This window comes from Mustela putorius, unplaced genomic scaffold, assembly GCF_011764305.1.
Source record: "Mustela putorius furo isolate JIRA1106 unplaced genomic scaffold, ASM1176430v1.1 tig00000145_pilon_pilon_pilon, whole genome shotgun sequence".
Taxonomy (NCBI): domain Eukaryota; kingdom Metazoa; phylum Chordata; class Mammalia; order Carnivora; family Mustelidae; genus Mustela; species Mustela putorius.
In genome coordinates, this window is record NW_025421294.1 from 702,741 (window position 1) to 725,663 (window position 22,923).

The window sequence follows — 22,923 nt, forward strand, 5'->3', positions numbered from 1 at the left end:
AACCCACACGATCTTTGCACATAAAAAAATCGGTGAGAAAATGTTTAAAATTATCAACAGTGGTTGATCCATTCAGAGGTGGAACTCTTGCTTCTCCCCCTCCATGTGGGGTGGCCAGCTAACTTGCCTTGAACAAGAGGATGTGACAGAAGTGAAGATATACCAGTTCTGGGCAGCTTTACAAGGCCTGCAGCTTCTACTTGTGCTGGGTGCAAGTGCAGCCCAGCTAGACTCATGAATGGTGAGACATTCCAAGGGGAAAGATGGGCCACATGGACTTAGGCATCAGAAATACAAGTGAAGCTTCCTGGACCTTCTAGCTCAGCCCAGAGAGCAGCTGACTATGGATCAGCAAGTGACTTTAGCTGACACCAATAAAGAACTGCCCAGCTAACCAGCTTCAATTCCTGACCCACAGTAATAATAGAGAAAAGACAGTAATAGATGACAGAGAAATAATAAACAGCTGTCTTGTTAAGCCATTAAGTTCTGGTGTGCAAAAAGAGACAACTGAAATACCAGAATTTATGACACATTTCTTCTACTTTTTTGGAATTTTCAAACTTTCAATGAATTTAGTGTAATACTGTGCTTTTTTCCTTTTTAAAATAACATTAATTTTTTCACATTATAAAACTGATAATGCCCATAACAGACAAGTTTGAGAAATCAAAAAAGTATATGTTTAGACCCCAAAAAATGTGTAATTGCCAGAGAACTACAGTTAACTTTTGGTATATATCCTTCCAGTATTCTATATATATGAACACCTAGTAGTTCTCTCTACAGGTGTACAATATAAATGCAGGTCCATGTATAGCAATATATCTTTCAAGAATGGTTAAGAAAAAAAGGGGGGGTGACGGAGTTGCTAAATGATGGACAATGGGGGGCACTGGGTGTTATGCAAGACTGATGAACCCCAGACCTGTACCCTTGAAATAAATAATACCTTATATGTTGATTTAAAAAAAAAAAAAAAGCATGAACTTGATTTCAGAAATGAAGCCTGTTGATTTTGGGTCATACATTTCCTGAGTAAGCGAAACCTTTGCTGAGTTTCCCAACTGCAGGTTATTACCCCTGAGTTCTCCTGACATGGGAAAATGACAATGAAACATAACAAGCATAGGCCAAGAGGAGGGAGCTGAGCCAGAAGTCCCCTGAAGTGATCCAAGTGAGGTAAAATGAGGCCTGAACTAAGGCACTGGTAATGAGGAGAGAGGAAGGCTAGAGATGAGAGATACCAGGGAAGTGGAAGCAGTGGGATTTGTTATCTTGTCAGGGAGGAGGGCAAATGAGATTAGGGGAAAGAGGTTCCCCGGTGTCTCCTGAGTGGCAATTTGTAAAAGGTGAATGTGAAGACCTAGGGGACACAGAAGCAGAGTTCATCAGGCTGGTGATTTCTTGAGGCATGGATTCTGGTTTTCTATCCTCAGTACCTGGCATATAGAAGGAATCCAGTAAGCATCTGATAAATGAATATAAACGTCTGGAGCTCAGTGCAGGCATGTGGACAAGAGATCTGAAAGTCATCAATGCACAAGTGATAGCTGAAACCTAGTTAAACAGATGAGATTGTTCAGGCAAAAGAACAGAATGAGAAGACACCACAGCTGGCAGAATTCTAAGGAAATGCCTCACCTGTAAATGACATTTTTAACCAGTTCCATATCGTCCCTGGAATCGCACAAATGAAGCAAGGTTTTCAACTCCTCCTTCAAGATGAGTTTGTTCTGAGTCAATTTCTCTTCCATGTTTCTCAGATAGGTTGCTGGAAGAAAGCATGGTTTAATGGTCATCATTCAGGCTGACTGGGATTATCAGGAATCTGACCTCAAGAAGAAGGGGAAGCTGGATCCTGCTATATTGCAAAGGGGCACTTAGAGGGGCTTATGGCCATGTAGCTCCCATCACTGGCTAGTCTCCTCAAGAACAGTGTCACAGAAGGTCTGTGAAGCAAATTCTCTGTGCTATAGGCTGAAATCCCACTCAGAACTTTGTAACATACAATTTCTGGGAGTACAAACACAAGAATATGCAATTTTGACTACCTTGGTGATTCACGCATTGAAGTTTAAAAACTCATGTCCCAGAGGCTTACCTCAAAGAACTGCCCCTATAGGTGACCCATTAGGAGACTTAAAAAAAAAAAAAAAACAAAAAAAGTAACCAAGATATCCAAACTATCAACTGGCAGGGTACCTAGCAGTTGATAGTTTGGATATCTTGGTTAAGTGAAAGGAAAATATGCAATGAAGGTGGGTTTGCCACAGTGGTTGAACCACACAGTTCAGGAATATTTCACGTGTCTTTCATTTGGTTCAAGGGGGCACGTGGGTGGCTCAGTCTGTTGAGCTTCCAACTCTTAATTTAATAATAATAATTTAATAATAATAATCCAAAATTTCAATAGATGTTAATTCACATTTTAAAACAAATAATCAAGATTTAAGTGCTTGTGACACAGAGAAAGCTTAGTTATGGTTCCTGCCCTGAAAGAATTTAGTCTTTTTGAGAAAACAAGATATATTTATACAAAGCAACCTGAAAATGCTGGGGTAGTGACAAGTGACCAACTCTATACACGATACAGAAAAAAAGAAATCAGGGTGGCAGAAACAGACCAGATTTGAGTGGAGAAGTACCAGAGAGAAAGGAAGGGGCTGGACAGGACTCAGAGAAACTCAGAAGAGGGGAGCATTCTTGGTATGACAATCAGCATAAATAATATCACAGAATGGGGGTGAGGGGTGATGAGGGGAGAACTGTGACTAGATTAACAGGAAATCATACTGGACTCCAGAAAGGGTAAGGTCCACTATGGAGGAGCAAGGAAGCCAGGGAGTTGTGTACACAATGTGATGTATGACAGAGGATGATTGTGGGTTCTCATAATGAAGAAATGTTGACAGGATTTTATAAATATCAATCTGACCATGGATTAAATTGGCACTCATTATATTAATTGCCTTTCAGAACATATGCACAACTGTCACAGCCTTAGAATGACTATGACAATTGGATTTAACTAGAAAATGACACAAACCCCTAATTCTGCCAACTTCACAAAGCTCTAAAAGGTAAAGGGGTAAAAAGAACAGTGAAGTAAAATACAGACTGAGTCTCCCACACTGAAGATGAACATATTCTCCCTCACTTTTAAAGCTTATGTTCTCATTCCACACGTGGTATAATGTAACAATACGATTAGTGGAGAGGTGAGGAAAGACTGATTTCTGGAGGGCTAGAAGCAATAAGTATTAAGTGCTCAGAAACATCTGAAAGGGAGAGTAAGGAGATTTTAAGTCAGCAGGGACAAACTAAACTGTTACTGAAAGACACAAGAATATCGTTACGTTTTAAAGGAATTTAAAGTACTGGAAAAAATGTGCAGGAGAGAGGGAATGAATTCAACAAGATTTCCCAGATGCTGAAAGGAGTAAGACCTAGTGTGGTGGTGTGTTTTCAGCTTTTTGTAAAAAAATATTCAAAAATAGCACAAAACAGGGATAGAACATTATGCTCTCCTGTGTCCATCACCTAGGCTCAATAATGACTAATATTTTGATAATTTAAAAAAAATCTTTGTTTTAGTCTATTGAATTTTTTAGCTGAGGAGCAAAATATGAAAATGCATCACAGGGGGCACGTGGGTGGCTCAGTCTGTTGAGCTTCCAACTCTTAATTTCAGCTAAGGTCATGATCTCAGGGTCACTGGATCAAGTGTGTTCCCCTCTCCCCCTCACTCTCTCTCAAAGAAATATTAAAAGAAAGAAAGAAAGAAAATGCATCACACATGGGACGGTTTTGTTTCACTATATTTCACATGTTTTTGAAGATGCATGTGTATACTGGAGATACTATGTAAAATGCACTTCTTACTCAGAGGTGCATCAAAAATGTGAAAGTCAATCATCTTGAGCAGTTCTCACACTTTACTGTGCATATTAACAGTCTGGGGCTTCAAGTTTCATATTTCTATGAAACTCCCAGATGCTGCTGACCCTTGATCCTTAGTCTGGGTCCTCTAGAGAGGACTGGTTCCAACACTCATTTTAGCATTTCTCTGTGATCCTGGGAAAAGTGACAAGAGGAGAGGGTAGACTATAGTAGTACAAAATGAGATGAAAAGTACATTTAGGGATAGACTAGGAAATTAAGAATCCATGTCAATTTTTTCTCAAAGATCACTGGAGACTGAGCAGCGATAAAGTCAGAAAAAACCTGAATGACACATCACTGAAAGAATTAACAAAATAGATTCAATTACCTTTGGTGCCAGGAAGATGATATGCAATAGCCACCTTCTTGTGCTGAAATTCTTCCAATTTCACAATACTATCTGTAAGTAGGTATCTTTTAGCTAAAAAACAATGAAAAAAGTAAAATGATTTTCACTACCTTGTACTAAGCAAAAACATGCATAGAAGTTGATTGCCTCTAATAACTGATCTTCACCTAATATAAATAATCTATCTGGACAGCTACAAGTGAGTCACTCTGGTGGAAAAGTAAACATCTCTAAACTATCAGAGAATTCAAATTCTCAGCAAGTTTCGTTTTTTTGTGTGAAAGGAGCTAGTGATTAACTGTATGGAGATGGGTTGAGAGGAATCTGGGACGTGAAAGACAAATATACATTCCCCAACTAGTTATGGGATTACAAGCAAATAAAAAAACAAAAGCCCAAAACTAAAGGTTACTGTTTAAACGTCAGAGTAGTAGGTCTAGTTTTGGTTTAACTAGGTGAAAACTCATAGTGTAGTGCAGGCAGCTAGAATGTGACCATTGTAATTCCCGGTTCTGCCATTTGTTAAATCAGGAGTTAAGGCCTCTCAGAACTGGACTGTTGGTATCCTCATGATGTAACAGAAATCACTGACCACAGCTTAGTAGGAAAGTTTGGGAAACGTTTTTTTTTTTTCTTTCGGATGCTTGCCTGTGCATGGAGAGGAGCTTGGTCAAAGAACCATGCACTGAAGACCTCTCTATACCGCAATAACAGGTTACCAGTAAAAAGTGTGGTCTGTTTATGGGAGACAGCCCAGAGAACTGTTAGAGCAGGGCTGTCCTATTGTGCTGCCTGAGTGCAAATCCCACCGTGGGCTGACTTGGCCTTGCTGGCTGCACTTCCTTAGAGAAAAGAAGGGAACCTTCCTCACTGGGGGTTGTGAGCAGAAAAGGAATTAAAATACGTAAAATGCATAGAGTAACAACTGACACCAAGTGTTAAGTATTTTATTATCACTCACCAGTATATTCAAAGTTTATCATTTCCGTAAACTTATTAAGGGACAATTTTACAGGTGAAGAAACCTGCACAAGGTCTTTCAGGTTATTAGCTGGGGCGCGAAACTCGGAGAGGTACACCTCTGCTACCAAACTGCAGGACAGTCCACCCAAGAGAGAGAAGGCTTTCCGGACAACAGCGTCGCCTTTTCCAAGGGACTACTACAGCGCCAAGGTCGAGACCTCAGCCTGGCTGTCCTTTGGTTCCCAGGCACAGGGAGGGCCAGGGCTGCACACGCACACAACCAGAGGACGAGAGAGCAAGCTGCCGGGCTCCAGGTCAGTGCGTGACTGAGGCGCTATTATTCCCCCCCCAAGTGATGCCTGCTGAGGTGTCAATCTCCCTTCTTTCCCATTCCTCCCCTCCTTCACGACCAGAGGCCGCAGATACCTCCGAGAGGGCAGCGGCAGCACGTGGAGCCTGAGCCTCCCACCCCAGGATACACCGAACTCCGCAGCGCCTGCAGAAGGTCGTGCTTCGGCAGGCGGATTGTGGCAGCCATGCTGTCCCGGGCCACACCAACCACGGGAACTGGCGGGGGCGGGGGGCGGAGCATCGGCCTATGACCCCACCCCTTCCGCTGCCCGCAATCCCTGGACGTTCGTCCTCTTGGTACGTTCCAAGATGGCAGCCCCCATAGTGAGGCGGTGGTTTCTTGTGGCGCGGAAAGTGCCTCTGCCTCCGCTCTTCTTGGCAGGTTGGTGGCTGTTCTGCTTCTGTGGAGCTACTTCTTTAGTCACTTGAGAGCTCTTCCTTAAGTGAAGGGAACCGTGGGCTTTCAAGAGGACAGGAAATGCTTCTGGGATCTAGTTGCTAGAGAAACCATTTGGAGCGTTGGGTAGCGCGGGAAGGGGAAGTGTGGCCTCGGATCCGTCTCCTTACCCAAAATACTGCCAGCCGGTCCAGAGGTGTGCAGAGTAGATGAAGTTAAGGCGTGAGGTCTTTTGCGTAAGATTTGCATGGTTTGTGTGTTAGGGTGGTCGTCTCTTTGCTGACCATGAAGAGCCCGAATGTTCCCACTTCAGAGCTAGGAAGTTTTCCTCTCTGCTTAACTGTCTTTGATGGGGCGTCCTAAATCTATTTCTAACCACTTCACAGTTGAAGACTTTTGGTCTCCACTTGGGATAAGAATTTCAGTACTAATTTCTCATCCGGCGACCTGGGGCACAACTTTTTGAGTGACCTTTCTATGCCACAGTTTTCCACGTGTAGAGGCAATAGCTACTTCCCAAGTGTAGTTGACCCGAGAACAGCTCAGGGGTTAGGGGCATGATGCCAGGGAGTTGGAAAATTGTGTGTAAGTTTTGACTCCCCCCGCACTTAAGCCTACTGTTGACCTTACCCATAACAAACAGTACATTAACACTTATTTTTTATGTTTTATGTAGTTGTATAGTGTGTTCTTAAAGTGAGCTACGGAAAATGTTATTAAAATCTTAAGGGAACTAAGCTTTAGAGGACTATACTGTATGTACTGAAAATAAATAAATAAATAAATAAATAAGGCAAAGCTGTGTTAAGTGGACCCCTGCAGTTCAGAGTGGTATTCAAGGGTCAACTGTACTTGGATATTTGAGTAAATGGCACCTCACTCAAAATGTTTTTAATGGATCTGCACAAAGACATTAGGAAAAGTTGACATTTATACAAGCTCAATCCTGATAGGTGTATGATTATATGACTAAAATGCAATAATCACAATTGATGTTTCCAGTGCCTCTTCTTTTTCCAACATACTTCCTCTAGCTCCTATTAAAAACCAACACTTACACTGTTGTTAACAGTTCTTTAGGAACAGCTATTAAATATCAATTGAAAACATCATTGTTGGCCTCCAGGTTTTCTGAGGATTAACTGGTTGACCTAGCAGGTGAAAATGTTTAGTACCACACATTAGGTAAAGCGGTATGTACAGTACCTGGTGTCTCTGAGAATTAGTTGCTGTATCTGTTTGCTAGCATGCTTAATTTTATGGCTCTTAATAAATGCTTTTCAATTTACACAGAACCTTCAATTGTGTATCAGGGAGACTATCATGGTTGCATCGTGTTTGAGGCAATCATCTAATATTAGATAAAGGTGAACTGAGAGAATTTTCAGTTAACATTTTGTTAAACTGGTGAACTTGTAGTGGGATATACCTGTGTTGTTACATTGTAGTAACTACTAGCTACATGTGGCTATTGAAATTAGTCAAACAAATAAAATCAGAAATCCAGGTTTTTTTAGTCACATTAACCACATTTTAAGTGTTTAGTAGAGATGTGTAGTTAGTGGCCACAGTTGCACAGCTCAGAATTGAACATTTTCATCATTAGGTTCTATTGAATAAGCACTAAGTTAGGGGTGCCTGGGTGGCTCAGTGGGTTAAGCCGCTGCCTTCGGCTCAGGTCATGATCTCAGGGTCCTGGGATCGAGTCCCATATCGGGCTCTCTGCTCAGCAGGGAGCCTGCTTCCTCTCTCTCTCTCTCTCTCTCTCTCTGCCTGCCTCTCCATCTACTTGTGATTTCTCTCTGTCAAATAAATAAATAAAATCTTAAAAAAAAAAAAAAAAGCACTAAGTTAGATTATAGAAGCAGGGAGTCCTGAAAATCAGGAACTGGGAAGCTACAAGGCAAGTAATAGAAGTATGCCAGATAGTGCATTAAGGACCATCCCAGATTTGAGAATGCAGATAAGATGATTGACTTTTAAGTCAGCATAACATCTTGAGCCATTACAAAATAAGGGGGGGTGGGGAGTACTTGGTACAAACTAGAAAAGTGATTTAAATTTATGAAGAGAGTACAGATAGCAAATTTATTGGGACCTATTACGTAGTGAACATTCGAGTAGGCACTTAACATGCCCTCATTTCAACTGTTTAACAAGACAATCTATTTTACACATCATGAAAGAGACTCAGAGACTGTGCAACTTGCCCGCGTTTCATACCATTTATTAGCCAGGCAAGGATTCCAGCTTAAGACTTTGTGACTAAGGTGTATCTGTGTTAACAATCACACAGGTTTTCTTTGGGTGGAAAACGTTTGGAGACGTTGGTCTGAAGGCCAAAATAACTGTAAAATGAGTAAATATACAGAACCAATCACTTTTCCCTAAACTTTGAAATTCTGGTCTTCGGAGGTATCTTTTCTAGAATTGAATAGAGAAAATATTTCTTTTGATGGTGGAGAGTTCTATCTTAGAGAATATGGTTGCCTTCAAAGCTAACTGGCTGAAGGATAACTACTTCATTCTGGTCTGAGGATTAATACTGTATCACGTGGAAAGTTGTTAGTCTCTGTCGCTACTGGAGACCTACTGAATTAGAACCTTCATTTTTATCAAGGTTCACATACACATTAAAGTTTAAGAAACTGATTTAGATTTTCCACTTTACCATTGTTCACCTAGTTTAACATTCTGACTTCAAGGAAATCTTTGATTCTAATGTTAATATGCAGACCTTGCAATTACTATACAGAAATGCAAAGATTTTTTAAATGATGTCATTTGTAAGGTATCAGAAATATAAATGTCTTGCTTTAAAAGGCTTACAAAAATGGAATGTTTGTCTTAAGGTGTAGTAATTTACTACTGCTGTTGTAACAAATTACCACAAATTAGGTGGTTTAAAATCATACAGGTATTATTGTACAGTTCTGTAGGTCTGAAGTCCGACATAGGGTCTTTCTGTGCTAAATTCAAGATGTTGAAAAAGATGGGTTTTCTTCAGCAGTCTCTAGGGGAAAATCTGTTTCCATGTCTTTTCCTTCCTTAGGTGACCCCTTACATGCCTTGGCTGATGCTCCCCTTTTTTTAAACATCTTGAACATGAGCAAGTCAAGGCCTTATATCACTTCGTCCTTCACACATCATAGTGTTGCAGGATTTGTTTTCTCTGTTGGAGCCTGCAGTTCTTGGTCATGCCATTTCAAAGAATGAAGAGTTAGACCAGACAGAATGGTGGGCATCAATTGAGTTATTGCTCAATAATAATTGAGCAATTATTATTGAGCAATAACAAAGTCATAGTACAAGTTCCCAAAGGGGTTGCCACAGGAGTTCTTTATGGGCTTCTTGGTGGGCTGTTTCAATCTGATTAATTCTCCCTGTACCTGTCATCCAAGCAGATTTTTAGGTCACGTATCTATCTTATGGGAAAGGGTGGAGGCCTCCTTCCAGAGTGATGTAAAATCCTTTTAAGGGTGGTTTCCTCTTGGGGGGGAGGGGGTTGTCCCTGCCTGACTGCCTTCCAATAATCCTTCAGCAGTAGTACCTGCCTTCCCCCCTTTTCACTTATAAAGACCTTGTGATTAGATTTGACTCACCTGGATAACCCAGTACAATCGCCTCATTTTAACACTGATTGATTTGGTGATCTTAACCTCAGTACCCTTGAGCTGTGTTTCCTAACATTCACAGGCTGTGGAAATTAAGATGTGGACATCTTAGGCCGCCTGGGTGGCTCAGTGGATTAAAGCCTCTGCCTTCGGCTTGTGGCATGATCCCAGCATCCTGGGATCAAGCCCCATGTTGGGAATCTCTGCTCAGCAGGGAACCTGCTTACCCCTCTCTCTCTGAGTGCCTCTCTGCCTACCTGTGATCTGTCAAATAAATATATAAAATCTAAAAAAAAAAAAAAAAAGACATGGACATCTTTTGGAGGGTCATTATTCTGCCTACTAGAGTTGGCCATTCATTCCTATATTTATCATCAGTTTCTTTTGGTCTAGGAAAATTTTCCATTTGCCAGATATAAATTCTTCATCCTTGAATCCATATCCTTTTGCTCTATACTCAGTGGAAATGGAAAATGATTATTGGTTACTTTCTTATAAAGCAAACATTTAAAGGTTTACGTATATAAGGGTTGCTGAGTTTGCCTTTTATAGATTAACTGGTCCTTGTTTGTTTTCAGTTGTGACCCCCTTGATCAACTGTACACAAAGGGCATTCTTGGACTCCTGTCTTTCCCCACCTTTACCTTCCCTGCTTTTTTGTCTTCCCATTAGAAACTCTTTGAACATTTACATTCATAGTTGTCTTTTTTGACTCCAGAATATGAAAGGGTGATTTCTTATGCTAGAGGCAAGTGCTAGAAGAAGAAACAGAGAATAAGTAAGAAATTATAATAATAATAATAGAGAATAAGTCACTGGTATCCTGAGATTTATATAGCTTAATAGTCCTTAGCTTGAGCTCATATACAGAAGAGCTGCTTTTGTTTCCACAGAAAGGAGACAGCTTCCTGGTTTTAGAAATTGGAATTCAGTTTGTAAAGAAATGCTGCTATAAATTATGAATGGGTTAGCTGAATTTTTTCTTTTGCTTCTGTGTAAGACCATGCAGGGACCTTAACAGTCACCAAGGTCAGCTCCTTCGTTTGTAACTGCAAGATCTCTAGTTTTCCACCAGCTGGTAAAATTCAGACCAAATCTCAGGTCTCCCACTCCTGACTTGTGCAGCTACACAGCTAATGACATTGGATTTTATTCATCGTTCTTGGCAAATCTAGGAGTGTAACTAACAATTTATAACATCATTTCTATGAAAAATGTGTGCTTGGAAAAAATATGAAAAATGTTTCTATGAAAATGTACTATGCCAAGCATCTAATATTTTTTAATAATCCACTTGAAGTGTAGGCACTTTTTAATAGTTATTATTTCTTTAAAAATATCTTAGGTCCTCTTTGAGGCAGTCTTTGGAAGCTTTTTCATATTACTGCATCATTGTTTAAGCTCTAGACCTCAAATTTAACATATTATTCTAGTAAAGTTTTGACCTGTAATTATGGTAAGGGAGGATAACTCCCTTTAATTAAGGTGATAAGGTAACTTCCACAGTTACCTTATTAAAGTTGCGTTATGACTTCATAAAGTCGCGTTATGAACTTTGTGTGACCTTGAGATATTACCTGCAATTCCTTCCTTCCTTTTTTTTCCCTTGTAAATAGCTTTATTGAGATACAACTCACATATCATTACAATTCACCCCTTTCAATAATTCAATGCCATGGTTCTTTTTTTTTTTTAAATATATATATACCCACAGTGTTGTACAATCATCACCTTAGCACATTTTTATCACTTCAGAAAACCCCTTGTAGTCAGTCATTAGTAGTCACTCCCCATTTTCCTACAAGCTTTCCTGACTACCTCCTCTCCAGTTCTAGGCAACCACCAATCTGCTGTTTCTACGGATTTGCCTATTATGGACATTTCATATAAATGGAGTTATGTAATACATGGCCTTTTGTGACTGGCTTCTTTTTCAGTTAACAAAGTTTTCAAGGTCCATCCATTTGTAGCCTGTATCAGTACTTCATTTCTTTTTATTGCCAAATAATATTCTGTTTAAGGATTTATCACATTTTGTTTATCTTTTTATTAGTTGTTGGATATTTGCATTATTTTCACTTTGGGGCTATTATAAATATTGCTATAGAAATTTTTGTTTGCATACTTGATTTTATTTTTCCTGGATATATACCTAGGAGTGAGATTGTTGGGTTGCATGGTAACTGCATGTTAATGATGTAGGAAAGACGTTAGGGTTCCAAGTCGAAGGCCGAGACCAAATTCTTGAGACATCTTTGGTGCAGGAAGGTGGTTTTATTAAAGTACAAGGACTAGAGGGCAGAAAGAGCTGCACTGGGGTCTTGAGGAGTGTCCCATTATGTACTTTCAAGTTGGGCAAGCCAGGATCCTGAGGGGGCTAGCTGTTGTTAGGAAAGGTCATTTATTACTGTGTAGTAAAAACTCAGTTTGTGAGATCCTTCAGATGTATATCAATGGTTCATATACTTGGGGGATAACTGCCAACATGTATCCTGAGGGGTAGAGATAAAGGAAGTTTCCCAAAGGAATTTTTTATATGTGAAAGTAGACTACAGGAGCTTGGGGGTTGGGCTAAGATTGCCTGTTGCCCTTGGCCAAGTATCAACATAAAGGCAGTTGAGTCCTTAGGAAAATGTGACTCTGTCTGTTTTAAGGACTTGTCTGTCAGTGGGCTATAGGTAGAAAGGAAATTTAATAATTTTTCTTTTGTCTTTGTTTCCCATATCATTAACATTTTGAGGAGCTGCCAAACTTTTCCAGAGTGGCTGCACCATTTTACATTGTCACCTACAATATATGAGGGTTCCAGTTTTCTCTATATCCTTATCAATAGCTGTTATTTTCTTTCTAATTATAGTCATTCTAGTGAGTGTCAAGTTGTATTTCAGTGTATTTCCATAATGGCATATCATATTAAACATCTTCCCATGTACTTGTTGGGAATTTATGTGCGCTTTTTTGTTTGTTTTTAAGAAATGTCTATTCTTTGCCCAGTTTTCAGTGGGTTTTCTTTTTAAATTTTGATTTGTAAGAGCCATTTACATATTCTGGGTATAAGTCCCTTTATCAGGTAAGTAATTTGCAAATATTTCCTCCATTCTGTGAGTTGTCCTTTAACTTTCTTAATGGTGTCTTTTGAAACACAAAAGGTGGTAGTTTGGGTTAATTAAGTTGCTGCTCATTTTTTCTCATTCGTTTCTTGAGCTCATGTTTGTCAAGCGTTGCCATATACCAGTCCTTGTGCCGGGTGCTGGGAATACAGCTATGCCATCTAATGAGTTACCTTAACTCTGGCTTGCTTGGTTTCTCTTATATACCACAAGGGTAAGATACCCTTGCTTTATGTGAAGTAAGGATAAATATGCTGATCCAAGTCAGATGGAAATGTTTTTAGGAATAACTAATGATTATAAAGCATTTGATTAATGAGTTAATCAACAGTTTAGTAAGTATTTGGGTTCTACGAAGAAGTTCTAGGGCTCACTTAGGCTATAATTTAGGGACAACAAATGGCTTCTAGTTCTAAAGTTATAGGGACAAATTATCAGCATTCTTACCCATAACATTATTGTAGAAATTTCCAGTTTTTCTGTATTTTCTGCTTGTTAGAAGTGGAATGCATGTTGCCATGAACTGATTTATGAACTCTGAGATATTGGTTAGAGTATCATACTAGAATCTTTATATAACTAGTACATTGAAAATATGACAAACTATGGTTAATAAAATATAAACTGAACCTGTTGTGGAGCCGCACCTGTTAATTACTAACTTTTTCCTCAGGTGAAAGAGGCTTGCTTTCTGCAGCTTATGTGGACAGTCACAAGTGGGAAGCAAGAGAAAAAGAACATTGTCACCTCGGTACGTACCTATTGGGCTGTTAGATATGTCATGTCAGTCACTCTATGTTTACCATTATGTTCGTATGCTATATTTATGAAGTGATGCTTTTATGATGACCCCATTGAGGCTTAAAAAGAATTAGACTGTTATTTTGCATGTGGCAAAATCATTTTTGCTGTCTTGCAAATTTCTATTTCATTTTTGCCTTGATTAGTCTCCCTAAATTAGTCCCTAAATTAGGTGAACAGTTCTCTTCTTTCTTGTTTTTTGTCCATTTTAGTCATATAGTTAATTACCAAGCAGGCTGTCTCTTGTTTTATATTATCTGCAGAGAAAGATACATTTTACATTTTCATCCTTTTTTATTGTCATTTCGTAACTTGTGGTCTTTAGAGCTCTTTCTGACTCTTTTCTATTTTATTACCAGGTGATAGATTTGAAAGCAGTGTTATAATCTCATATAAACCATTTAGGGAAAATAGTTGGCAAACATCTTCCCAGGCAGTAGGCTTCTAATTTTATTTCCCTTTCCTTGTTCTCTAGGTCATATTACACAGATAGCAGCCTTTCTTTTCTACAGTAACAAGGCCTACAGGCGCCTGGGTGGCTCAGTCAGTGAAGTGTTGACTCTAACCCTTGGTTTCAGTTAAGGTCATGATCTCAGGGTTGTGAGATCAATCCTCACATCTGGCTCCACACTCAGCATGGAGTCTGCTTTAGATTCTCTTTCCCTTTCCCTACCCCTCATATCCTCTCTCTGTCTCTAAATAAATGAAATCTCTAAAAGAAGTCACTGATACCATGAGCACTTTGTAAATATGTAATATACATTATATGTAACATCATGAGGACGTAGATAAAGTCAGACGATTGGCGATGGTTTTATGGGACTGATGTAATTTTTTGATCAATTCCAGTGCTGATCTAATATTCTCCCCTAGATTTCTTTCTCTGCTTTTTTTGGGCTTATATTAAAGAATAAAGTACCCCTGTGTTTATGGATTCTTCTAATAAGTGGTGGGGAGGGAGGAGAGAGACATTCTTTTGTAGCTGTCTATAATGGCTAGCTTGGGCTGGAGAGGGGTTTCAAAGAACTTACCATTTTCTCCTCTAATGATGTTATTGCAAGAGCAAAATTGGTTTGTACATCCTGGAATGGCTATGTAGGCAGGGGCTAATAAGCAAAGCAGAGCTGTGGAGAATCTGAAGGTAAGTAACTACATACTTGCACTGAAATGTAGAATCACTGTGAGTAGAAAGAAATGCGGATGGCTACAGATGTGGTATGCTGGTTAAGTCCAATGTCTGGAGTGACATTATCGTGTGGGACACAATTTTATTCACAAAATGGTGAACACTCTCAATATGAAAGTTTTGAACATATCTAATTACCCTCTTCAGTTTACATGGTAGTTGCATCTATGGAAGATTCAGCTTATTTTTCAGATTTCACCCGAAAAAGTACTTTGCCTTTGTTTTTATGTAAAATGGAATCAGTTCTGTCCATTATCAATAGGTTGATTTTTTGTGTGTGTGTGTGTTAATGCCTGCCCTGTCGTAGATGCCATGGTATGTGGGGCAGATATTTTAACTTTTTATTTGTAAATAGTTTTAAACTTACAAAAACTTGTAAGAGTAACACAAAGAGCATCTATATACTCTTTGCCCAGATTCACCATTTGTCATTATTTTGACCCTTTTGTTTTTGCTTTCTCATTCTCTACACGCACATTTTTTTTTTTTTAAACCATTTGAGAGTTTGTTACGTAGCTTATAGCCCATTAAGCTGAGTGCTTTGGTGTATACTACCTGATATTTTTTAAGAAACCAGTCTCTTTTTTTAATAGAATATTCCTCTTTGGGGATTTGTCTTGTATTTCTTCTTAATTAGATTCAAGAAACGGTCCTCTGGGCAAAATATTATCAGTAATGTTGTGTCCTTCTCAGGATGTCTTCTCATCTGGAGACACCTGATGTCCATCTGCCCTCACTGGTAAAGTTAACTTTGATAACCCAGTCAAGTGTGTGTGATTTTTACCCTGGAGGGTTACAGTTTTTCTCCATTAGTCACAATGGAGAATATCATGCCAGTGTCCTGCTGCTCATCAAAAGTTTCCCCCTAAGTTTAGTATCCATTTAGCTTCTTGCTTGAATCAATCCTTACTATGGTGGTTGCAAAATGATGGTTTTCCAATTTGTTAATACCTCCACATTTAGTAACTAGTACTCAGTATTATAATGTAAATAAGCGTTCCATTCCCTCCCATTTCTTTCTGTGTTTACTATCAGTATGGTCTTGGGTATTGTGAATTCCTCTTTTTCTTTTAATGATTCATTACCATCCTTGTTATTTGGGTGGTCAAATTGTTCCAGTGTTGGGTGGTAGAAGTCCTTTCAACCTGACTCATCTTGTACCTTTCCTGCTCCAGCCCTGGCATTAAGTATTTCTCCAAAGAGTCCTGGTTCCTTTTCCTAAGGAATGGTATTAGAAACCAAGATCTATTCACTAGTTGTGCTCTTGCTACCGTGCAGTTTTTGCTTCTTGGGCTATTCAGTGACTAGAACTAGGTAAAATATATATATACATAGCCACATAAACATATATGCACATATGTGCACATAAGCTTATGTGAACATATTTTACAAATAATGAGTTCATCCCTACAGAGTTCTTCCTTACCTTCCCTAGGCCATAGTTATATCAGCTTTCTATACGAAAAGTCTGGCTCCCAACAGGGCCAATGTTTGACGTGTTGGACAGACTCTGCATTGCAGGTTATCTAATTTTCCTATCTTCTGCTCATGCAGTACTCCCTGCAGTCATTGTGATAGAAAACACCCCCATATTTCAATTGCCCTCTGGGGTTCCTTTTAGGAACCACCGGTCCAATGATGAAACCAATAACAGCTTGTTCTGATATGCCATTCACGAACTGTAAGAGTAGTGCTGTGGAAGTGCAGAGAAGAAAATGAAGAATTTTGGGAAAGCTATTGTTAAAACTTTCCTAGGCATGAAGGGAAGATTAGAAAAGACTGTTGTATTTGGTGCCTTGGTATAGGATATAGTCAGCTCTTTGTTATTAGGGGACAAATTTATGGGAACTTTTACATAGATTCCTGAATAAGCAGAAGCTGTTTGCCAAAGAATGAGTATAGTATGTCTGCAGTAAATAAATATCAAATGTAGATAACTGTCTGTTAAGATTGGTATACTTGGAAAAGCAGTAACAACTACCTTTTACTGATGACTACTGTCCTTGAATACTCTCTGTACATCTTGAATCGCTATCCAGGCAGAATTGGCTTTTTTCCTCACCCTGTATTCTCCCAGCACTTTATACCATCGTTGCGCCATTTAATGTGAAAAGTCGGCCCTTTTGGGAGGCAGAGATCGATGTGAGCCCTAGCTCAGCCAGCTTTCAGAGCTATATCATTTAACCTTGTTCCTGTAGCCATAAATTAGGGATAACGATAATGCCTGCTTCACTTAATACCCTGCCATAGAACAGGTGCTCCAGAAATGTGGAATGAACGAATTTCTAGGCCCCTTGATTCTACCTCTATAAAACATTAGGGTATGAGTAAGGTTTTGAAACTCAAACTGCTTGGGGGAAAAAAGAGGCTCTTTGAAACAGTTTTTTTTTTTTTTCTGCTGTGTAACAAAATGTAATTAAAACTTTCGCGCCTGTGTGATATTACTGTATGTACTCCCTAACCCTTGAGTGGGTTGAGATTTGTGTCCCGAGAATTCAGTCACCGAGCCCGGGGCTGCATCCCGTTGATCGTGCAGTAGGTGGCAGCGCCGCCTCTGCCGGGACCGCTGCGCAGCCTTTGGAACCTGGCGTTTGGGTGCGGACCTTTCCGGAAGCCGCCCCCGTACGCGCTTGCGCAGGGTGCTGCCTTTAGCATGTGGAGTGCTGTGATTGGGCGCTGCGACCTGGTGCGAGCTCGCTGATTGGAAGGAGGAGAAGCTGCGATATGGGGCTTTTACTCCGCGCGTCTCCATTGGAGGGCGTGGGGTGGAGTGGAGCGGGGCTGAAGAGGGAAGATGCCTGGGTGTGGGTGTGGGGTTTAAGCTTCCATCTGCTTAACTGATTTCGCCTCCGCGTGGAGTACTTGCCCCGGAGGTTGGGGGCGGAGGGGAGGCGATGTTCGGTATTTTCTTTGATGGGTGTAAGGCTCTGGTGCCTCTGTTCGGTCTCAGTGGTTTTCCATTAAGAGCCTTGGGGGCGGGCTAATAGGGATCTGTCCAGCTCCCAGTATGAGAGTAATTTATTGCTACGGAGCTCTTTAATTAAAACCAGGAGTGCTGTTTAGTACCTACACTGCATTTTAGGGATCAGGCAGGCCATGAATGCAGGGCAGGTCCTCTGACATAAGAATCAAAGGCAACCTTCATTCCTTGTTGGTTCTTTTGTAAGCACTTTCTAGGTTGCATCCCATTTAATGCTCAAAACAGCAAGCTAAGGAAGCTGCTGCTATTTCCCCTTAAGGATGAGGAAACTGAGGCTGTTTTCTGACACTTAGGGGCATTGCCTTTGTGCTGAAAAACAGCTTTCTCAGTGATTGCTGTAGAACCTTCATTCCTACCATAGTGTCTTCCCTTGGACTGAACAGTGGATTTCTTTTTAAGATACACATTTTGGTTGCAGAATAATGTATACAGAAACGTGCATAAACCATAATGTATAAATCAATGAGCCAAGCGAACTAGTGTAAGAAATGTAAGAATCCTCCCACTCAAGAAGCCCTTATTGTGGCTCTCATTTCCTCCGTAAAGGTAGGAATTATTATTTGGACTTCTAACATCATGGGTAAAATTAAAAAAAAAAAAAGTTTTATAATGGAAAATACAAGCATACAAAAGTAGAGTGATTGAAATGTGGAATTACCCATACCCATCATCTGGCTTCAACAGTTACCAGATCATGGCTAATTTTACTTCATCTCTAATTCTACTCCCCATCAGGACCCTCTGGTTTATTTTGAGGCAAATCCCAGATAGGATGTAATTTCACATGTAAATGTTTTAACCTATATGTCTCAAAGGCAAGGGTATTTTTAATACCATTATCATACTTAAAATTTTAGTAATTATTTACATATGAAAGATACAGTATTCAAATTACCTGGATACTCTTCTAAATCTTTTTAATGGTTTGGTTGAATCAGGATGCATATAAGGTCCATACAGTGCAATTCATTTATTGTCCCCTTCTCTTACCTCTGTTAAAATATTTTTTATAGAAACATACAAAAGTAGAGAGAATAGTGTAATGAATCCTCCTGTGTACTGTCACCTGACTCCAACAATTACCACTTCCTTGCTAGTTTTATTTCATCAATCCTCTTTTCCATCACCTGGCATCTTTGTTAGCAGATCATTTTATGTGTATTTTCACATTACCTTTAAAAGATAGGCTTTTTAAAAAAACATAATACCATTCTTATTTTTTAAAATTAGTCATTCCTTAACATCATTAAATATGCCATCAATGTTTAAATTTCCCCAGTTGTCTTATAAGTTGTTGTTTGTTTTTAATTTATAGTTTCTTGAAATGGGACCTAGATAAGAGTCATACGTTGTAAGGTGTTGGGACGTCTCTTAATTATTTTTTAATCTGTAAGTTTCTCTTTCTCTTCTCTTGCAATTTATTTGTTGAGGAAAACAGTTCTTTTGTCTGAGAGTTTCCTCCATCCTAGATTTGCTATTTTCATCCTTATGGTAGTGTTTACATGTTCCTCTATCTTCCATATGCCCTGTAAAGCTGGCAGTTAGAGTAGGAGACTTGATCAGATTCAGGGTTTCTTTTTTTGTTTTTCTTTTGGCATGAATACTTCATAGGAAGTATTGTTTACTTTTATCAGGAGATACACAGCATTTGGTTATCCCTCTGTAATATGAAAGGCCATTCATGATCATTGCTTATATACTTGTTATTTCATTAGGAGCTGCAAAATGTTACTATTTTAATTCTATCATTTCTTACTCATTTATTACTGAGAAATTTTTTATAAGAATTTTTTTCATCAGCAGTTATCCTAAGATACAGTTTTTATGAAGAGGCAGCTTCCAAGAAAATCCTACCATCCTTCCATCCTCCTACCATCCTCCAAAAATGATCAATGAGGATATATTTTTTTAAATAACGTTATGAACTCCTGGAGTTAAGCATTGCACATATTTTAATCCATTACAGTTGATGTTTTTATTGAAAGGGCCTTAGTTCTCCAACTGGACTTTTTATAGATCCCTAGGATTCTTGGGCTTTCCAACTCAAGTCAGAAGATTGCTGTTTTACACTGTTTCTGTACTGGGTTTCCCTTTGTTTAAAATAAACACTAAATTAAAGCATTGTGTCCAAATTCCTCCACTAACCATGCACATCTGTTGAGAAGGTAGAGGGTGCAAGTTAACAGCATTAGCCAGTTAGCAGCTTTTTAATTACAGACTAGGGCCCACAGTGAAGAGGGCTGAGGAGAAAACCATTTTGGGGAACTGAGTACAGTGTCAGTAGGAGGGCAGGCCTGATGAGGAAGCTGCCTGCATTCCATCAGAGGAAGTTCTCTTGCTTGCTGGGTCATCTTGCTAGGGGTAAGGGCCCTGGTGATGAGCTGAATTGGATTTCTGAGCCTTACTGAGTTAAATATTTTGTTTCTAATTTTTCATATTATAAGTAATTATAAAGTCAAGGACACCTTTTGGTTTTGGTTTTTGTTTTAAGACCTCCCTTTCCAAATTCAAAGAAAATTACACCATTGACACATTTGAATTCAGGTTGAAACTAAGCTCTGTGGTCATCTCTTACAGGCATTTCTCCCATTAGCTGAGGTTTAGTTTTGCTGTGTCATTTCAGCTGGGAGGTCTTTGGCTTGTTGCAGTGATTTTTCAAATTTTGCTCTTGAAGCTCAACACATTTTCTGAAACCTGCCTTTCTAACTTTGTCAGTTCCATATTTGCATCTATATCTGACATCTATTTATTTATTAGGCTTCACATTTATCATCTCCTGGCAGTTCTAGAGATGGGTCTGAGTTGTGCACATCATCCTCATTTTCTTAGTGTATATGTATGTAAAGCTTGGCTTTAGATTTTTTCTTTATTGGAACTATTTGTTTTAAAGCTTCTGGTGACAAATAGATACATGGAAACCTAAATATCTATGTTCAGAATGGTTCCTAGTTTAGTTTGTCCTACTTCCTTCTGTTGCTTCTATACATAGGTTATATGTGCTTATAGTTTTTCTTAAATGTGGGAAACAAAAACATAGCTTTGGACTGTTTTCTGATCACTTCTAGAGGGTACAATAACTTGTATCTAATTCTTTATTACATAAATTAGATAAGGTGCACAAATATTCTTAAGCCCAGAAAGGTTAGTGTTGATTGGGTAACAGCAATACACATTTACACCAAAATCATGAGAAACCAAAACCATCTAATAATTTCTCACCTAAAACACAGTCATGTACTTGAACTTTTAAAAAACATTTTATTTAGGTGTTTTATTTTTCACCTGATTCTGGAAATGGAATTCAGTTTAATATCCTCTTTGAACTTATGAGCAACCTCCAACACTTATTTCGTGTTGTCTCCATAGTAGTTCTCAGACATAATTCATTCTAGTTCCTGCAAGGGGTGCATCGTGGTCTCTTAGGGCTGTTTAAAAGTTTTTAAACTTTTAAAACTGTTTAAAAGTTTTTAAACTTTTAAAACTGTTTAAAAGTTTTTATTTCCCGATCTCACCTGAAGCCTGCAGAATCAGAGTTGCTCTCTGCATGTGTGAAACTTAGGAATCTGAAGTTTTCAAGTCTTGCAAGCAATTCAGATCCTTAGCCAGTTTTGTGAATGGTTACACTCCTATACTTGGAATAGTGTATAGGGTCCTTAATAAAATCTTCTATGACCTTAGGTCATCAGTGGTATTGTTTTCTTCAGACAAGAAGAACATTTTATACTAGTATACATTTCATTTTCTGGACATACTTCAGATTGTCTGTCCAGCTTTAAGTTTTGTTAGGTGAAGATCTATTTTCCCATATAGTTTTTGTTGACCTCAGCCATCCTCTGCAGTGTATATTCCTGAGGAGCTGAACGACAGGCAATAAGGCATCTTCTTCAGCACATTTCTTTGAAGAAAACCTGGGCATCTGTAGGCCCCTCACTGAAATGTGAAGTGTGATTTTGACTGTTAAAGCTCATGGTCCAGAAGCCTGGGGTGCTGGCCCTCTGTAGGCCACAGCTGCCTGAGCTTTCCTGGCCATCCCTGCTCTGTGCAGTTTTTCTGCCTCATTCATCACACCAACACTGTCACGTAAGGTGATTGGTCACATATAATACCTAGCAGCAGATCCCTCTCTGACTTCTAATATGCAAATGTTATTCCTCTGATACTGGCTCTGCAGCTGTTGCCTTTTTGAAGCTCCCAACCAATTTCACTTGACTGATGATGTCTTGGTGTGAAGGATTAAAAGGGAATCTTGAGTTACCACAGTACAGAAGCCAACTCAGTCGAGTGTTTATCATAAAAATTTGGTATCATGAGACCTGTTTAATATCATTCTGTTTGCAATATTAATTTGCCTTAATATGAATAGGTTCTGGGGACTTCTTTTTGTGTTTGTGTGTGTGTATTCTTTAATCACCTGGTGTCAGTTTATTTAAGATAATCATAAGAAACGTAATCACTTTTTTTAAAAATTTTTTATCTTTTATAAACATATATGAAACGTAATCACTTTTACATCATATCAGGTTTTCAGGATTTAGTGTTGCTTTCTCACAGTAGCTACTGAGTCATTGAGAGCTTTGCCCCAGGAAAAGGAAAGAAGGAAAAAATGTTAAATGCACAGCAAAAAGTCTTCAACAGATACTTGTAGATTGACTACCTTTGTCTTCTTTTTACTTGACACAAATTTCTTCTACCAGGGAATAAGAATCTTGGAAATTCAATTACTTCTTTCTCCTTCCTTCTTCTCGCCCTTCTCTCCCTCTCTCTTTCCCTTCCTTTCTTCCTTTTATTAATTTATAATTTATTTTTTAATTTTTTTAAATTTAATAATTTTTTATTTTTGATAAACATATAATGTATTATTAGCCCCAGGGGTACAGGTCCATGCCTTTTATTAATTTTTTAAAGATATTTATTGAGTTCCATTTATAAAAACTGTTCTAGCGACTGAGAATCCATCAGTGAATTAAGCCCTTGCCTTCATGGATTTTACTTTTAGTATAAAAGACAGAAACACACACACACACACACAGACTAACTTATGTAGGCATTTGTAGATCATAGAAAGTATTTTGGATTTTATTCTATGTATGATAGCAAGCTGTTGGCTGCTTGAGAAAAGTAAATGGCAGGATCTGATTTATCTTTTAAAAGGCTTACTCAAACTGCTCTTTGAAGGTTAGATCGTAAGGGTGGGGGCAGTAGTTAGTAGTAGTTAATTAGTAGTTAA

The 22,923-nt window shown here is 38.9% G+C and overlaps 2 protein-coding genes across 7 annotated transcripts in view; one reads left to right on the plus strand and one right to left on the minus strand.

Moving 5' to 3' along the window:
* PTCD2 (pentatricopeptide repeat domain 2) overlaps window positions 1-5,876 on the minus strand; it is a 47,269-nt gene extending 41,393 nt beyond the window's left edge. For 3 of the 4 annotated variants that reach the window (XM_013062492.2, XM_013062491.2, XM_004764479.3), the window contains exons 1-3: window positions 5,684-5,876; window positions 4,274-4,366; window positions 1,645-1,774 (exon numbers count right to left, since the gene is read on the minus strand). In XM_013062492.2, coding sequence (XP_012917946.2) covers window positions 1,645-1,774; window positions 4,274-4,366; window positions 5,684-5,849 — 389 coding nt within the window. In that variant the 5' untranslated portion in view covers window positions 5,850-5,876. Of the gene's footprint in view, window positions 1-1,644; window positions 1,775-4,273; window positions 4,367-5,255; window positions 5,459-5,683 lie in introns of those variants that run through there. The other variant, XM_045075234.1, reaches the window with a different exon arrangement.
* Window positions 5,868-22,923, plus strand: part of MRPS27 (mitochondrial ribosomal protein S27) — an 86,561-nt gene continuing 69,505 nt past the window's right edge. For 2 of the 3 annotated variants that reach the window (XM_004764480.3, XM_045075233.1), the window contains exons 1-2: window positions 5,873-5,990; window positions 13,403-13,480. In XM_004764480.3, the coding sequence (XP_004764537.1) occupies window positions 5,918-5,990; window positions 13,403-13,480 (151 nt within the window). In that variant the 5' untranslated portion in view covers window positions 5,873-5,917. Of the gene's footprint in view, window positions 5,991-13,402; window positions 13,481-22,923 lie in introns of all 3 variants that reach the window. The other variant, XM_013062486.2, reaches the window with a different exon arrangement.